At 30.9% G+C, this 18,854-nt stretch overlaps 1 protein-coding gene across 9 annotated transcripts in view; it reads right to left on the bottom strand.

The window, feature by feature from the left end:
- The window catches only part of TBC1D32 (TBC1 domain family member 32), a 175,792-nt gene that overhangs the window by 117,296 nt on the left and 39,642 nt on the right, over nucleotides 1-18,854 (bottom strand). For all 9 annotated transcript variants that reach the window (XM_031964344.1, XM_031964343.1, XM_031964345.1 and 6 more), the window contains 5 exons: nucleotides 16,490-16,634; nucleotides 15,232-15,291; nucleotides 13,685-13,775; nucleotides 12,448-12,585; nucleotides 11,535-11,627 (listed from right to left, as the gene is read on the bottom strand). In XM_031964344.1, coding sequence (XP_031820204.1) covers nucleotides 11,535-11,627; nucleotides 12,448-12,585; nucleotides 13,685-13,775; nucleotides 15,232-15,291; nucleotides 16,490-16,634 — 527 coding nt within the window. The remainder of the gene's footprint in view (nucleotides 1-11,534; nucleotides 11,628-12,447; nucleotides 12,586-13,684; nucleotides 13,776-15,231; nucleotides 15,292-16,489; nucleotides 16,635-18,854) is intronic.

Genomic DNA, 18,854 nt, shown 5'->3' with positions numbered 1-18,854 from the left:
ACGTCATGTAGTTCCTTTATACAAGTATATACTTGTACAATGTTGTATAATGTTGATATTTTCTGAGTGTCTACATACACCTGCAAATTATGAAATATTGAAATCTCTGAAGAATCATGAAATAACAAAAGGGAAAGAGAAATACATGCAGTGAGTTAAGTAGGCTATAGTACATTACCAATGTAAAGTTGCATAAAAGAAATTATCAGGGACATGAATGTCTAGACAAGATTCGGCAATCATGGAGTGAGAGCAACTAATAATATATAAACAACTTAGTTGTTGCACTAGTGTTCAAAAAGCATTGAGATTTCCAAAAGTTTTCATTTATCAAAGTGTTATATACAGATCCCTTAGGAGTTCCTGAAACTTTTTCAGTGGGTCCAAAAATCCATAACTATTTTTATAACATTAAAACTTTATTAGCATATTAAAACATTCCTCTTTACGTATCTGTATGAGGATAAATTTTCTTCAAGTACTTGAACAAAAATTCATATCATAATAGATATAATACAAGAATAGATATGAGAACTCAGTTGTCTTCTATTATGCCAGGCATTAAAGACATTTGGAAAAGCATGTAAAACATCTCCCTTTTTCTCATCAATATTTTTTGGGAAAAAAATATTTTAATATTTAATGGAGAGAATAAATAATATTAAAATTTTATCAGTTTTAATTTAAGACATGATTAATATTGATAGATATTTATAATATAAGCAGAAGATCTGGGAGTCCTCAATAATTTTTAAGAAAGGGGTCCTGAGGCCAAAAAGTTTTAAGCTAGATCACCTATTGACTGACTTGTTCCTCTCTGAAGGATTTAAGAATGGACATAGAGAAGGCAAAGAGACAGCATGGCACAATAGATACAATCCTGAATTTATGCTTTACTTAATAAATGTATGACTCAAGGACAAATGACTTCATCGCTGATCATTGATTTCTTATTCTGTAAAATAAGGTAATAATACTGGTCATACTTACCTCACAGGAGTCATAGGGATCATCTTTTGAAATAACATACATAAAGACTTTGAAAACTTTTAAAGTCTTAAAAAATTGCCAATTATGACTATTAGGATTATGAAGGATGAGAAGAGTTTGATGGAGCATGATCTACCATGTGTAATGATATATGGCAGAAATCAGATCCATCAAAGCAAGTATAAAATAAGCACCAATTTTAAAATATCTTGTAAATCATATGCTTAACTGTGTGCATGCTACAAAATTAGACTATTTAAAGTAGCATACTCATTGTCTATTAACATAGGTTTTTGTTCTTCCCTCAAAACTATTTTCATAATAGATCTTCTAGAGAAGACAAGAGATAGCAATGTACCCATTAATACTATTTTAATTCTAGGGCTCAATCTCTAGTTCCGTATTTCAACCCAGAAGATCCAGGTCAATCTGGAGAAACTAACCCTGAAGAAATATCTTGTAAATCATATGCTTAACTGTGTGCATGCTACAAAATTAGACTATTTAAAGTAGCATACTCATTGTCTATTAACATAGGTTTTTGTTCTTCCCTCAAAACTATTTTCATAATAGATCTTCTAGAGAAGACAAGAGATAGCAATGTACCCATTAATACTATTTTAATTCTAGGGCTCAATCTCTAGTTCCGTATTTCAACCCAGAAGATCCAGGTCAATCTGGAGAAACTAACCCTGAAGAAATCAACTAGCTAGAGGAAATGCTTCAAAACAGCACAAAATCTTTAAATTATTTGAATTCTTTTGCTATACCTGTAAATAACAAAAGAAGCAAATATGGATTGAAATCAGATTACCAATAATTATAAAGCTTCACCTACATAGTTTCACAATTTTCAATACATATTTACATGTCAGAACAGCCCAGTAGGATGGAAAGAAGGCAAGTATCACTCTCATTTTCTCATTTTTACATAAGAGGAACTAAATTTCAAAGATATTACATAATATAGATATTAAGCATCTATGTAGAAATGAAATACAATTTTTTTGACCAAAATTTTAGTGTTTTTTCACATGCTGTTAGGATTGATCTAGTGGAATTATTATGTGCTTCTGTTCCCAAGTAATCCTATATTATTTGAAATCCACTTCAGGCATTTGGGTGAGAAACAAGAAAGGTATCATGTTAAATCACTTTTCCCCTAACAATATTACTTCAGAATAACAAAATTCATCTTTAAAGGGAATGAAAGTTTTAAACATTTCTATAATAATTTGAGAAAAAAGAATGATATATTAAATGTCCAAAAAAATCATTAAAGCAAAAGAAAATGCATAATCTATTGGCACAAAAATGAATAACTAGACTAAATTCTATAGAATAATAATTATTATTAATAACTGACACATTATTCATAATGAAAAACTTATATACAAATTATTATATTTAATCTTCACAATTACCCAGTAAAGTAAGCAAGATGAGTGCTTATTATCCTTGTTTAATTAAACCCTTAATTAATCCTTTAATTAATTGAGCCTCAAAAGTAGCATGGTAAGATCACTGGATTGAAGGAACTGAGTCTACATCTAGGACAGTGCCATGCACATAGTGAGTGTTTAATAATTACATGTCTCTTTAAAAAAAAAAGTGTCTTTAAAAATAGCAATCTTAGAAAGGAGTTGGAATATTCTTTATCCCTACTTTCAGGATCTTCTTTGTCATCATCACTTAGCAAATTCTATCAATTCAGATCATAGTAGCCAGGCTTACTGGAACTTGGAGCATTCTGTTTTTCTTAAAGATTTAATATGTGGCTCATTGTCTTTTTTTTTCCTTAAGAGGCAATTAGGATTAAGTGACTTGCCCAGGGTCACACAGCCAAGTGTTAAGTGTCTAAAACCAGAATTGAACTGGTTTTGAATTGAACTCAGGTGATCCTGATTCCAGGGCTGGTGCTCTATCTGCTATGCCAACTAGCTACCCCTCATAGTCTTTTTTTCCCCCTAGTGCCTGCCTTTGTATGGAGGATTTCAACTATGTGTTTACTCTACCTTAAATACTTTAACCTTCCCTCACCCTTCTTTAGTCTCCTCAAATCCCCTGACTGTTCCACTCCACCTCTAAAACATTAAAAAGGATCAAGCTATGGATATGAATACTCTTTCCTCTCTTAAACCCAGTTAGCTAGTTCTGTTATATACTGTCATCACCTCTTCAATAGCTCAGCTCTCTTGTGATATCATTGTTGATTCCTTGTCAAATCCCAATTCTGAATTATTGTAATCACCTGCTACCTCTTCAACTTTTATTCAAATAATGCTGTTTCAATCTGGATGAAGTCATATTACCATTCAGATTAGATACAGTATATCTATATGTTAGCTAAGCTTAAATAGGCAATTCGTTTATCCCTACCACAAATTATTTTTTATATTACTCCCTATGTAAGCTATCCAAACCTTTTCTATCCACCAACCTTGTACACCTCCCTCTTAGCATTTAGTTGAGGAATACTCATTTTTTTCTTCACTCACCTTTTACTTCACTGAGAAAATAGAGGCTATTTGCCATGAGCTCTCTCTTCTTGTCCCTTTCTCTTATCAACCCCTGCTCTAAGGTTATAGCTAACTATATATTCATGATCCTGTTAGCACAAGAATTTGCCCAAGATCAACACAACTAAGAAATATAAGAATCAGTACTTGAATTAAAGTTGTCTGATAAAATTCAATGGGCCTTTCCAAATCTGATGCAGTTATTATATTATTGCATATTATTATAACTAAGAACTGCAGTTCTCTTTAACCTTTTAAGATGTAAAAAATTAAACAGCATTGAACAATGAATCTTCCAGCTACATCAAATGTTGCACTGTGTCATAGATAGTATGTTGGATATGGAAACACCAAGCAGGTTAAAAACCTCACTTAAGATACTTAATAACTTGTGACCCTGGGCAAAATCGTTATACCTTACTGACTTTCAATTTCCTCATCTGTAAAAAGGGGATAATAACAGTTCCTCATATAATTGATGTGAGAGGATAAAATGAATTAATTTGTGAAAAGCATTTTGTAAACCTTAAAACACTATATAATTATGCACAATTGTAACTTGAAAATTTTTTAATAGTCTAGAAAAGATACTCAGAATACTAAATAGAAAAAATGCTCCTTGGTTGCATGTATTGATATAAATATGACTTTCTTACATTTAAATTTTGTAAGAAAGAATAAACAGGCACTTGGAGAGCAAATAACTTGTTCAGATTACATAAAATGTTAGTGTAAATCCTTAGATGAAATCAGACCTTAGGTTTCAATATTCTACAGTGAACCCACTGAACCAAAATGCTACATAAACAATTCAAATTGGTTTTTACAGTGGGTGAATATGATAAAGTTGTGGTTCGTTTCCATGTTAAATTTCTATGACTTTCTTTTTTTGAAATTCAGGGAAAAAGATAAAACTTGACTACAGTTTTGATATAATATACAAAGCAAGTCAGTAAGTCAGGGTAAGGTATCCTAAGGTAAAGTGGATGATTTAGAACACACCTATTGTTGAGACTTGCATTTATATGGTAATCTTCCTTTGAAGCTGATTGCTTAGGAGCAGGCAAGGAAATAAGTAAAGGAACAAAGATAAAGTATTGAACCTGTTCTCTAAACTAAAAAAAGGTCAAAGCCTGGAGATGATGATTATAAAAGAATAACAAAAACAATATGCAGATGTATTTAAAACTAAGTGCATCAGAAAGTGATAAAACTTTTATTAGCAAATTTTCAATCTACAAAGAAGAGCTCACATTAACAAAAGTGACTCAAGCTATATGGTCCTACTTTTTTTTTTTTTTGGCCAACTTGGGATAAAAATGTTTTGGTAGAGCCAAAAGAAGGCAAAAAAAGGGCAAATGATACCTAATAATTCTGAAATTAAATAATAAATTCCTAAATATTGAGAGTAGGATACATGTTTGTTGGAATCCTAGTGTCAACTCAACTTGAAACAAGGTGAAAACTCAAGGGAGATGTCAGAATCCTAGTGTTAACTCAATGGAATTGATACAATGCTTATTGGTTCACACCTTAGAGCAAATCCTTACAAGGTGATAAGTCGCTAATACTGATAGACAATAATGCTTGTGTTCACACCTTTAGAGAGCTCATATAAGCAAGAAGTATTTAAATACTCATTGGAGTTCACATGGTTGGGAGATTTCAGGGTTTAGTATGAGATATCCAAATTCACATCTCCCTTAACCCCTCCCCTGGGAGGAGTCAACCTTTGGGAGATCATTATATATAGAAGAAGCTCTTAGAGCTTCAAGTGAATTACTTTGGAACATTGTCAGGGGTCAGAGAGGAGCACTCTGAGAGAAAGATCACAAGCCCTCTCTCGGAGACAAGAGAGATTCATTGCAACTTTCACCTTGGTGCTGGCTGGAGGCTGAAGAAAGTAGAGGCAAAGGACAAGCTGCAAGAGCTCTTGGAACCAAGCAGAAAGATAGGCCTCTAAGAAAACTAACCGGGCTATATTGGAGACAATAAAAGATATAAACTTTTAGCACCTGGCTGCATTTGGGTGATTATTTACTTTTAGCTGAAACTAAGGCTGCCTCCAGAAAACCTCCCCAAGAAACCTGCTCCCAGAGAGAACCTTCATATTATTATTTTAAAGAAGAAAAACACCATACATATTATTTAATACAGTAATTAAATAGAGATGCAATATTCAAAACAGAAAGAAACCACCATAATATTGGGGATCAATTTAATATAGGATATTATTATTAAAATAAAACTTACACATTAAAGTATGACAACCAGAATGATTCAAATTATAAAAATCCATTTTAACAACACTATAGACATGCACACACACATACACACACACACACACACACACACACACAGAGGTGTAAGTATTAGGAAACTCCTTTGCTCTCTAAGAAAACCAAAATGACATCACTATTTCAGAATCAAATTACAGTGTGCCCAACTGTAGCTGATCAGAACAATATGTACTAGGAATGTTCTACCACAGGTCAGGAACAAATACTCTGGGTGAACATCTGGGATGGATTCTCTAAATTTGATTTCTTTTGAGCTACTTCAATTCTGCTTTTGCTCATAGAGCATAACACATTCTCTGATGAGATCACATCATACTGGGTGGTCCTGGGTCAATGTTTCTAATGTCACACAATTGATTCCAAAGTTCTTCAGGGAAATCTTGAGAATATCTTTGAACAGCTTCTTCTGACCACCATGTGAATGCTTGTTTTATATAAATACTCCATAAAATCATATTTTGACAAATATATACTGAAGCTGCAGTCTCTGCTGAAGAGTATGAATACTACACAGTTAAAGCTCCTAAATCTAAAACCTCTAAGAAAAATAAGAATTGATCTCAAACCAAATAAGAGCCCAAAAGGGATTGTGAAAAGCAAGTAATAAAGGCAGAGGAAAAAAATGTGAAAAGAAATGAGAGTTATAACAAAGGAAATTTAAGAAACTAATGAGAATACCTTAAGAAGCAAAATTGGCCAAATGGGAAGAGGTACAAAAGTTCAATTAGAAAATAATTTCTTAAAAATTAGGATTGAGCAAATGGAAGCTAATGACTTTAAGAGAAATCAACAAGCAATAAAACAAAACCAAAAGAATAAAAAATAGAAAACAATGTGAAATATCTTATTGAAAATAGATCCAGGATAGATAATTTAAAAATCATTGGTCTACCTGAAAGCTAAGCTCAAACACCCGAGACATTCTTTCTCATGAAATTATCAAGGAAAACTGTCCTAATATTTTAGAACCAGAAAGTAAAATAGAAACTGAAAGAATACACCAATCACCTCCTGAAAGAGAGTCCAAGATGAAAACAGGAATATTATAGCCAAGTTCCAGAATTCCAAGGTCAAAATGATAATACTGGAAGTATACAGAAAAAAAAAAAAAAAAAAAAAAAAAAAAAAAGCAATTAAAGTATAGTGGAGCCACAGTCAGGATAACATAAGATTTAGCAGATTCCACATTAAAAGACCAGCAGACATGGAATGATATTCCAGAGAGTAAAGGAACCAGAATTACAACCAAGAATCCCCTATCCAGCAAAAATAAATATAACCTTCAAGGAAAAAGGTGGATATTCAATTAAGTAGAGGGATTTCAAGCATGAAAAGATGAAGCATAACAAGATGAAAAGACCAGAGCTGAATAGGAAATATGATTTTCAAATATAGGGCGCACAGGAGAAGAATAAGGTAGGAATCAGAAAAGGGAAAACATAAGGATTTAGAGAGGTTTATCTATTTACATTCCTAAATGTGAAACTTGTAACCCATAATAACTTTCTCATTATTATGTCAGTTATCAGGAATATATAAAAATAGAAGGCACAGATGTGAGTTGAATATGAAGGGGTAATATCTAAAAAAAACAAAGTTAAGAGGTGAGAAAGGAATATATTTGGAGTAAGGGAAAGGGAGAAGTAGAATGATGTATATTATCTATCATAAAAGAGACAAAGAAAAATATGAGTATACAAATCTATCTTATCTTGCAGGAAAGTAAGAGGAGAAGGGGCTAAGTTAAGAGGGAAGGATGACAGAAGAAAGGACATATTGGGTAGGAGGTGGGCAGAAGCAAAACACTTGAAGAGGAACAACATGAAAGGAAGGGAAAAATAGCATAAAGGGGGGAAAATCAGTTAGCAAAAGTAACTGCGAAAAGAATTTTGAAGCAAGTTTGTCTAATGAAGAAAAAAAAAGTTTGTCTGATGAAGGTCTGATTTCTCAAATGCATAAGGAATGAAGTCAAATATATATATTTAAAAAAATAGTGCCATTCCCCAATTGATAAATGATCAAAACATATGAATTATGTTCTAAGAATTATAAAATCATGCATATCCATTAACCTAGCAATACTACTGCTAAGTATGAATCCCAAAAGAGAATTAAAAAAAAGAAAAGAAAAAAAGATATGTACAAAAATATGTATAGTGGTTCTTTTCTTAGGACAAGGAGTTGGAGGTTGAGGGGATGCCCCTCAGCTCGGGAATAATTGAATAAGTTGTGGTATGTGTGATTATGATTATTTCTGGAAAAGCTAAAAAAGAATTTCAAAAACCAAATAAGCAAAATAAAAAAAAGTCGGGAAAAGAAATGAAATCGCTATAAGAAAATTATGAAAAAAAAAAAAAAGAATTAGCATCTTGGTAAAGGAAACACAATAAATGCTGAAGGAATTAATACTTTAAAAAAACAGAATAAAACAAAGGGTAAAAGAGGCCCAAAAATCCATTGAAGAGAAAAAAAACTCAAAAAGCAGATAGCCAAATGAGAAAAGATATATTAAAAAATCACAGAAGAGAATTCCTTTAAAAAGTAGAATTGGTCAAATAGAAAAGGAAGTATAAAAGCTCAAGGAAGAAAATAATTCCTTAAAAATTAGAATTGGACAAAAGGAAATTCATGACTCCAAAAGACATCAATAAACAATAAAAATGAAAAAATAGAAAAGAAAATGTTAAAATATATCACTGGAAAAACAACTGATATAGAAAACGGATCAAGTATAGAGAACCATAGACTTGTGGAATAAGATCCTTCAGCCCAGGGGAACCTGCTGACAATGTCTAGTTCAGCTCTCATCTCCCCTTGGGGCATCTCACCCTTCCTGAAAAGTGTGGGGGGGGAGGGCGTGACCACCTGTATTCTACTTGAAGCAAGGGATACTTACAGTAAAGAGATGCATTTATATATTAGTAGCAGGGTGCTTATAGTTAGCAATTATGCAGTGTGTGGTGATGTAATGGTACTAAAGTATCTAAGGGCTGAGAGGAGTTGGAATAAATGTACTCCATCTTTGAACATCCTGGTGGGTCCCTGTTTCATCACTCCTCTACTAAGACCAAGGACTCAAGCTAGTCCTGAGATCCTCCAGAGAGCTAGTCCAGACACTATATTTTGACACCCCAGTGTGGGGGCTCTAGAAAGCACACTACATAAGGAAAATAAAGAATTATTGGACCATCTGAAAGCCATGATCAAAAAAAAAAAAATGAACCTAAACAATATATTTAAGAAATTATCAAGGAAAATTGCATTGATGTACTAAAACCAGAGAACAAAATAGAAATTGGATAAATACACTAATCATTTCCATAAAAGGATTCTAAAATGAAAACTCTCAGGAATATCATAGCTATATTCCAGAGCTCCCATGTAAAGGAGATGAATATGATGATTTAATACTTAATTTAAAAAATTAAGTGGTGGGAAAGAGGAAAGAACTTGGAGAAGAAGAAAGGGAGAAACAGAATGGATTAAATTATCTCAAAATAAAAGAGATGTGAAAGACCTTCTACAATGAAGAGGAATATGGGAAGGTAAGGATAGGAAGAGTGTAAACTTTATTCTCAAGAGAATTAGCTCAAAGAGGGAATAATAAACACACTCAATTGGATACATTATTCTGTCTTATTTGGACATAGACATCTATCTTACCCTAGAGGAAGTATAAGAAGAAGGTGGGGATGAGATTGAGGAGCTGGCAGAGGGAAGGGCAGACCAGGAGAGGTAAAAGTCAGAAACAAAACACTTTTGATGGTGGACAGAGTGAAAAGAGAGAATGAATAGGGTAAATGGAGAAAACAGGATAGAAGAAAATAAAAAGCTGAGTAATCATAATAGTGAAAAAAATCTCATACTAAGTTTTTCTAATAAAAGCCTCATTTCTCAATTATACAGAAAATCTGGGTCAAATTTATAAAAATGACATTCCCCTAATGATAAATGGCTAGAGGATATGAATAAGCAGTTTTCAGAAGAAATAACCAAAGCTATCTACTCATATTAAGCATGCTCTAACTCTAAATCATTACTGTTTAGAGAAATGCACATTAAAAACACTATGAGGTACTCTCCTCCATCTACCACATTAGCTAATATGGCAGCAAAGAAAAATGACAAATTCTGGAGAGAAAATTGAGACACTAATGCATAATTGGTAGAGTTGTGAAATGATACAACTATGCCTAAATTATGTCTAACGTGCTATAATAATACCATGTATATTCTTTGAGTCAGCAATACCAGTACTAAGTATGTACTGCAAAAAGATTTTACAAAAAGGCAAAAAAGCTATTTGTGCACAAAAAATTCAAAGCTATTCTTTTAATGGTGCCAAAGAATTGGAATTTGAAGGGATGCTCATCAATTAGGAGATGGCTGAACAAGTTGTGTTATATGATTATTATGATGAAATACCATTATGCTATAAGAAATAACAAACATGGGGCAGCTAGATAGCACAGTGGATAGAGCACTAGCCCTTAAGTCAGGAGGACCTGAGTTTAAATCCAGCCTCAGACACTTAATACTTCCTAGCTGTGTGACCCTGGGCAAGTCACTTAACCCCAATTGCCTCAAAAACAACAACAAAAAAGAGAGAAAGAGAAAGAAATTAAGAAAGTAAAGAAATAACAAGCAGGATGCTTTCAGAAAAATCTGGAAAGGCTTTCATGAAAGGCTTTTCACCGGTGCAAAGTGAAATGAAGAGAACCAGGAGAATACAGTACACAGCAAAAGTATTCAATGATCAATTGTAAATGACTTATCTATTTTCACCAATACAATGAACCAGGACAATTTTCAAGGCCTCATCATGAAAAATGCTATCTATCTCCAAAAGAAGAACCAATAGAGTCTGAATGCAAATCGCAGGATATTTTTTCTTGCTTTATTTTTCTTCTTGTTTCTTTTTTTAAATTTGACCTATTTTCCTTCACAAAATGATGAATATAGAAATGAAATACAGACTGTATATGTATAATCTATATCAAATTGTTTATCTTCTAAATGAGGATTTAAGAGAGAGAGAGAGAATTTGAAATTCAAAAAATGTTTAAAACAATGTCAAAGACAGCCTTTACAAATATTTAAGGAAAAATAAAATACTGGAAAAATGAATTAAGAAGTTAAAGAGAGAGATATGAAGAAATACTATAAGAGTGGTGGATGGCCACCAAAGTTACCAACAATAACAGGAACTCTTCATAGTAGATAGTCACAAAAGTTACCAACAATAACAAAAACTGAGAATCTCAGATCTAATGAGGATTGGAGACAAAATAAATTTTTTATTAATCTCTATAATGCATAATGTGTGGTGGTGGATTTTTTTTTTTTGGTTGTTGTTTTTTTTTGGGGGGGGTTGTAATGAACAAGTAAATGTACTTATCTGTTACAAAAAAAAATGATTTTTATAAGAAGTTGTTAGTAATGATAGAGATACAAAAAAAAAAAAAAAAGAGCACCAATAAAACTTTTAAAAAATACAAAGGAGACAAAATGCAGGTGGTGACAGAGCGATTCATTAAACCTATATGGTTAAATGTAATTTACACTTAAAATGCAAACTGTACAAAAGAGAAAAAACAGTCCATTAAAATGGATTTTACTGTACAAACAATTAAATAAACTGTTTCTAATTCTTCATGTAAGATAGTTGATCTAATGATACTTAAATTTTTAATTATTATCTATTAAAAAATAAAGACAGAATTACCTGCATGTTCTGGTAATGTCATTTTTGGACAACTTGGAGAGTAATAGATAAGGCGGGTAAACAATACCAACAGATCTGTGAGGGATACTGAATCTAAAGAAATCAGAGGAAAAAAATTGGTCTCTGGAATCGCTAATTTATGAAACAATTGCTTGTTCCTACTCCTATGGCTATGCCCTGAAGTTCTAGCTTTCAGATGATCCACATTTAATAATCATTGCTCAATAAATGAAAAAGTTACAGGCACAAATCAGACAGAAAAAATAGTTTCTCCACTCAGCCAACAAAATGACATTTTTAAATACAGTTTTGCATTTCAATTAAACAGAAATAATTCAAAATAATAGTTAACTCAAGGGGTGGAGAGGGAGTCAAAGCAATCAGAACAAAGAATTAGCTATTCTTTTAGCATTTACAAATTATAAACAAATCAAATACAGTTAAAACAATTTCTCCAATCTACAGATCTTTAAGCAAAAGACTAAAAAATTTATTGTGCAGAAAAGTAACTGAATTCATACTTTCTGTAGTGATTGGACTTAATATCTGAGTTTCTTTTCTACTCTTGTGTAGTCAAATTTAAAGAAATTTCTTAGTAAAGGCATGTAAGCTAAGGAGTAAAATACTAGGTAGTTCCACTAATGCTTTCCAAAACAATGAAGATATTTTATAAAGAAACAGACATAATTTAAGAAGGTAATTATACCATGGTAAACCTTAGATTTCTTAAACATTTAAGTATGTATTCTTTTAATAGAAACAGTAACACTTCCTTATTCTTAGCTTTCTCTTTACTGAAAAGTACCACAACTTTATATAATAAAGGCTAGTAGTTTAAATATATACTTTGAATCTATTAAAGGTTATCTATTGAGAATTGTGAACAATTTTTGCTTATTTTAGTTATCCTTACCATTTATATTTTTCATTTTTACAGGAAATAGCTTCCTGCCTTGTGCATAAATCAGTAGTCTTCCTAAGAGGCACAGTGAGTGAACAAAATAAATATATTGTAATTCTTGTCCAGAATAGAAAGTCTTCTGTTTATTCCCTTAAAAGAAAAACAATTTTAAAAAAATCATTTTAATGGAATTTCATTTACAAAAGTTTTCTCTTTTTTAAAGACTATGTGGCTAACAATCTAAAGGAGAAAATTATGGTACAAATAAGAAATCTTTATTCCTCGAATTCTATAATTTTTCTTCACATATTTTCACATGATACAAATTTCCTCCTCTAAGTCTATAAAGGAAAGCAATCATAATGAAATTTAACAAGCCTCAATACCTATAGCTATTGCACATTGGTATTTGTAATAGACACCAAAGGGAAGTCATAATATTTAAAGTTCCTTCAATAAACAGATGTTTACAGTGAGCAGATATGGGGATTCTTAATTAAAAACCAATTAAATAAATAAGCTAATTATTTAATACCAAAAGAATCTTGAGACTCCACAATTTCCAATTATACTTATGCCTATATACTTTATAATTATTCACTCTCTAATACACATATGCTATAATTATATCTGCCTAATCATGCATGTTAAAATACTGCCACTAGGCAAATCGTTTCTGATCCAAAGAATCTGCCCCTGCCACCCTTCCTATTTACTGAACACTTAATTGGTACATTGTACTGGACAACTAGAATACAAAGTTATAAAGAATGTCTTTGGTTCTCATTGCATTAACAACCAAGTTGAAAGAGAAGAATATATGTTATAACTAATTTATAACATAACTATAAAATCAATTGTTTGGTGGTAGGATACAAAATAGGTACAAAAAGAGTACAAATAAAACTAAGAGCAATTAGTAGGTGGTAAGTGGTCAAAGAAGGCTTCTTGGGGTTAAGTTTGGTATAAAGATAATAATCAGGGCTAGGAAACACCCCACTGAATTACACACGGGAAAAAAAATCAGCATGATTGTATAATTATTCTAAAATTGTAATCATTTGAAATTTAACAATGTAAAGAAGTTTGCTTTTTTCTTGTCTAAAAGAATCAAACAACTTGCCATAATTACATAACTTTAATTTATTTGAAAAATAAAATTAATAATAATGTTATTCTAAACAATATTTGTATTTGACAATATTTAAGTTGATCTCTTTTTTTTTAACTCAAGGAAAATGGCACTTACCACAATGTTTGGTTCGTAACAAATTTTCATCAGATTTCATATTTTCGCATGATTCAAAATACTGTACACACTGTTGAACTGATGTCGTTATCTATCAAAAATAACAATATAAGCATCCTAGAAATCTGTATAGTTGCTCATTCTGAAGTCTAAGATAAATTAGATCAGTTCTTAAAATGTTTTGGGAAAATAACTGAAATTATGATTCACAATATTTAGGATTGTGCTTTTTCGGGATACTGATAATTACTGCCTATAGATAAAAACATCAGTATGATGTGCTTATTTAACAAAGGTTTGTGAAAATATAGATGGGCCAAAGTATTTTTCTACCATATGACAGAACTCTATTACAATGATGACTTCAGGGAATAAGAATAATATAAAGATTCCATATTAGTTTATAACATAAAGTATTTGGTACAAAAAAGGGGTATAATTTAATCTATCATAGAACAAGATCTATTTTGTTATAAAGATTTGTATCACAGAATTTTATGTATTATATGGGAAAATTATCACATATTAAACTTTTCATATAAAAGAAATGATTTCAAACATTTTTATTGTTCCCTTATTACCAGTGTGGATTAGTACATGTGGCAGGACCTCAGCTGAATCTGTATTGTATATAGGTATTGCTGCTATTGTACACATGATTGTGAAGATTGGACTTCCATTTATTTAAAAGAATTAACATGGCTATAAGTCATAAGCAAGACTGGAGAACTGTTTCTTAACTTAAAAAGGAGTATTGCATCTAAAAATGTTTCTTTATGCATAGATCACAAAATGATAAAGAGAGAGAGAAACTTTGACCTGATTTGAGTTCAAACTTCTGTTATTTTGTACAATGAAGTCTCATTTTGAGAGAGGAGAACTATGTGCATCTATAATATATTTAGTGCATTCTTGTTCTTTCCACATATTTAGCGAGGGTTTTCCATTATCTTGTATGATATAGAGTATATCTTTAAAAAAATGTTTTACAATAATACCTATAATGGGACTTTTATAAATGTTAACTGACTTTTTAAATGGATGTTATAATGTCATCCAATTTTCCCTTCAAATTTCTTGTATTCATTATTTTTAATTCTTAAACCAATTAGGACAATTTCAAAATTCTTTTTGTACCTGAATTTTTCTGTATCTCTTCTTTATAATTTCAATTATTTTCCACATGATCTGATACTTTTTTCTTCTACTCATAGTTGCTCAACATCATATTATATATAATTTTAAAATACTGCTATTACAAGATTGTTCCACTCTTTAATCATTTTGCTACTTTGGCATTAACTTTATGTATTTCCCAATCCCCTCCTCAACCCCCATCCCCCTCCCATCTGATAACTTCTATTTTCAGTCCTTTTGAGCTTGAAAGAATTCTGGTTTCAAAGGTTAAACTAAAAACTTGGCTTGTGATTTTGCTTAGTTTGTATATCAGCAAACCTATCTTTGGATATTAGTTATGAAAAGTGATCTACCCAGTTTTTGTTGTTAGTAATACTATTTCCTCTAAATTCTTATATATTTATACTTACCAGAGATTTATATTTTTTTTCAAGAAGCTGTAAGACCACAGTTCTGCTATAATATGCATGCTAAAATTAAGGGAAAAAATTAAGTTATATTTCATTTAATGTTCAAATTATAATGCTCCAAAATCAGTTTTTATGCATCATTTCCAATAATTATATAATTAATGACACAATAAATTAAGTTTTCAGTCATCCTAATCAGCACCAGGCAGATTTCTCTATTAGCATTGGATTAGAACCAAAGCAATCAAGAGAACTGAAATGAATAAATGCATTTCACAAAACTATTTTATCATTTAGAGATGGGACAGAAGAAAAATATTCACTACTTTAATTTGCACTCAAATATTATATTAAGCTTTTTTTTTTTTAACATAACAAATGGGTCAAAAACTGGGCCCAGAGTAATAGTAAAGACAGAATCTAGATTTTCTAAAGAATAGAGAACTCCAGATAAGAAAATATCTTCTAGCAATGCAGATTGGTCCTTTCTTTCTCCAGAGCAATTTATCATCTTAAAGAATTGCCAGGGTCACTGAAAGATTAAGGTCACTTAGGGATGCATAGGGTCACTTAATCTATATGAACCAGAGATAGGATTTGAAACTAAATCTTCCTGGCAGATAATGACTATTATCCTACCTTTCTTACATTACTAGAGAGAAAAATAGAGATTTAGATAATGTAACAGAATGGAGGAATTTGTGCTTAGAGTGGTAGTAATATTACCCTTTGATCACCTTAAAATATCAAATTAATATTGTCACTATTTATCTTTCTCAAAAATCAAATGCAGGGGGGAAAACATTTTTGCTAAGTTTGCATTAAGTTTACATTAAGTAGCAGCTATGAAAGACAGCAACACTGATTCACAAAAGAAAACTTTGTAGCAAAAGAGGTCTGTTACTACTAACAAGAAGCATAAGATTTCTGGAAAAAAAGGTCAGTGACCACATAGTATATATTTTATAAATCACATGTTCAAGCTCAAGCTATCAACTGATGGCATAGGATAAAGGAATGTTGGTTTTCCCCCCAAAATTCTATAATACCCATTTAAAATTATAAACATAAAGAATAGATAAGATGAATATTAACTTCTGTGCATGAAAATGTACTTGATCTGAAATAATCTGACGTATTATATTCTGACTTCACTGAATAAATAGCTTTTAACAAATTTTTAAAGTTTTCTGACTTTATACAATAAACACAATATTAAGGTACTTAAAATCAATCAACAAATTCCATTTTCTCTTACCATCCATTTTTTGAACCACACAGCCTTAACATCAAGTAATGCCAAAAAATAGATTGGATCCAAAATTTTTTGTGAGACAAGTAGACTTTGGTCATGCTTAATTGATAATAGTGATAGAGTACTTTCCACAATTTCTTCCATATACCTTGAAATTAAAAAAAAAAGTTACTTGAATTATTTTTAGAATAGGATCAATGGATGATCTTAGAGGTCATGTATTCTAAGTTGCTCAATTTAATTAATGGAAGAAAGATAAAATAATACAGACTTAATCAAATTAATTAAGTAGAATTTAATCAAGACACTGGGATATTTCAATGGTAACAAAAATCAAAGCTTTAATAATTAATAATCAAAAATTCATGTGTAATCTATTTACTTTCAACACCTATAAATCTTATTATTGCATGAATACCAAAGAAAATAAAGTTTTTAGTCCATCATAATTACCTTGAACAATAACATAATCCAATAAATTTACTCCCCTCCTTCCATACAGTGACACTGACCTCCTTGAAAGACCTCCTTCTACAGGAAATCTTTTCCAAGCTCTCTTAATTCTAGTGCTTTCTCTTTACTAAGTTTTTCCCATTTATCCAGTACATAGCTTGTTTGTACATAATTTGTTGTCTATACATTATACGATTGTCCCCTTGAGGAAAGGAAATGTTCTTTGCCTTTTTTGAATCCTCAATATTTAGCACACTACCTAACACTTAGTAGACTCTTTAAAAAAGTTTAATTGATTATATTATTTCTCATTAGAAGACCAAGAAAATAAACATAATGCCAAAATAAGCTAAAATAACTTCTATAAAAATGCCATTTAAAGTACTTTTAAATGAACATTAACTATTTAAATATATACATTTTTATAAAAAAAAATTTCTTTAGAATGGAGTCCAAAAACTGAAGTTAGTTAATAATATATAAAGAAGTATTAAGGTTTAAAATAATATTGATTGCTTGATTGATATTTTTCAATGGGAAAACAAATTTTGACTAGTAGTTCACCTTAATACTACTTCAATTTTTTAATAATATAACTTTGAAGATGAAAAGAAAGTGGTGTGAAAGAAATGATATAATAAAGTAGAAAATGGAAGAAAAGTATAGATGTTGCTCTACCGAGTAATCAATTGGTCAGGAAAGTATATACCTTAAGATGGGAGACAGAGAAAGAGAGAGACAGAGAAGAGGAGGTTTGACATAGAGTATGGGAGCATATTATTAGAAGTCATGCTACAATCATTTAAAGTTACATTATAATGCCCATAGATATAAAGATAGGTCTAAAGTCTTGGGTTTTACATTCATTAAATTAACATCTCCATGCAGAAAAGTTACCATACAAAATCATCGAAAGACAAAAAGAATGAATATTGAGTACACACTATATTTATAGTATTGTGAGGAATAAACAAGGTATATACAACTTTGTCTCCTTTCTCCAGAAGACAACAATTTAGTGGACAAATAGACTAAACTATATGGAACAATTTATGGCCATTACAAGACAATATTCGATTCAAAGTTAAAAATGTAATAAAGACCATAAGTATTTTAAAATAAGGTTGGAAATCAATAAGGAATGGTATTATCAGAAAAGAACTTATATAATATCAGTCTTAAAGAATAACTAAGACTTGCTTAAAATGAGAGATGGAAGGATATTCTAAACAAAGAAATGGAGTAGACATGAATTCAAAGGCAAAAAGTAGAGATCACAAAAAGAGGCAAGGAAACAATTTTATTATCTTCTTGAATGTATTTGGTCTCACAAATAGCTGTGAGAATTTATACACATGCACATATGTGCATATATATAAGTATTACATAAATATGTATCTTCTAATCATTCAAGGTTCATTCAGTCAACTATAAAAAGACTTTGGGGAGCAGGAAAAAGAGTGAAGATTAGCAGAAGAAGAAAAATCAATTTACATATTGACACAAATAAAATAACTCTCTGAACCTTTTGTTCTTTTTCTCTAGTACTAATTTTACTCTTTGTTTCAGGTTTGAGTACAAAGCACTAACTCTGACATCTTCTGACTGTTCATATCTGATCATTAAAACTGAATTCAGTGTATACACAGATCTGATTTCTGACTAAGTTTATTCTGACCCAGTGGATAAAATCCAATTTTCTCTGAAGCTTTTGATCCACTGATTCAACCTCTATAAGAGGTTTTAAATTTTTTTTTTTTGGTGGACCATTGGCAGTCTGATGAAATCTAAGAACTCATTCTCAAAATAATGTCTTTAAATGAATAAAATAAATTACATATAATTATCAAAATATTTTTAAAAAACATGTTCATGAACGTCAGATTAAGAATTCCAGCTTTATAATTTGTTCATT

This window comes from Sarcophilus harrisii, chromosome 4 (genome assembly GCF_902635505.1).
Source record: "Sarcophilus harrisii chromosome 4, mSarHar1.11, whole genome shotgun sequence".
NCBI classification, from domain to species: Eukaryota; Metazoa; Chordata; class Mammalia; order Dasyuromorphia; family Dasyuridae; genus Sarcophilus; species Sarcophilus harrisii.
The sequence above is the reverse complement of the archived record's forward strand: the minus strand, read 5'-3'. Positions and strand labels throughout refer to the sequence as shown.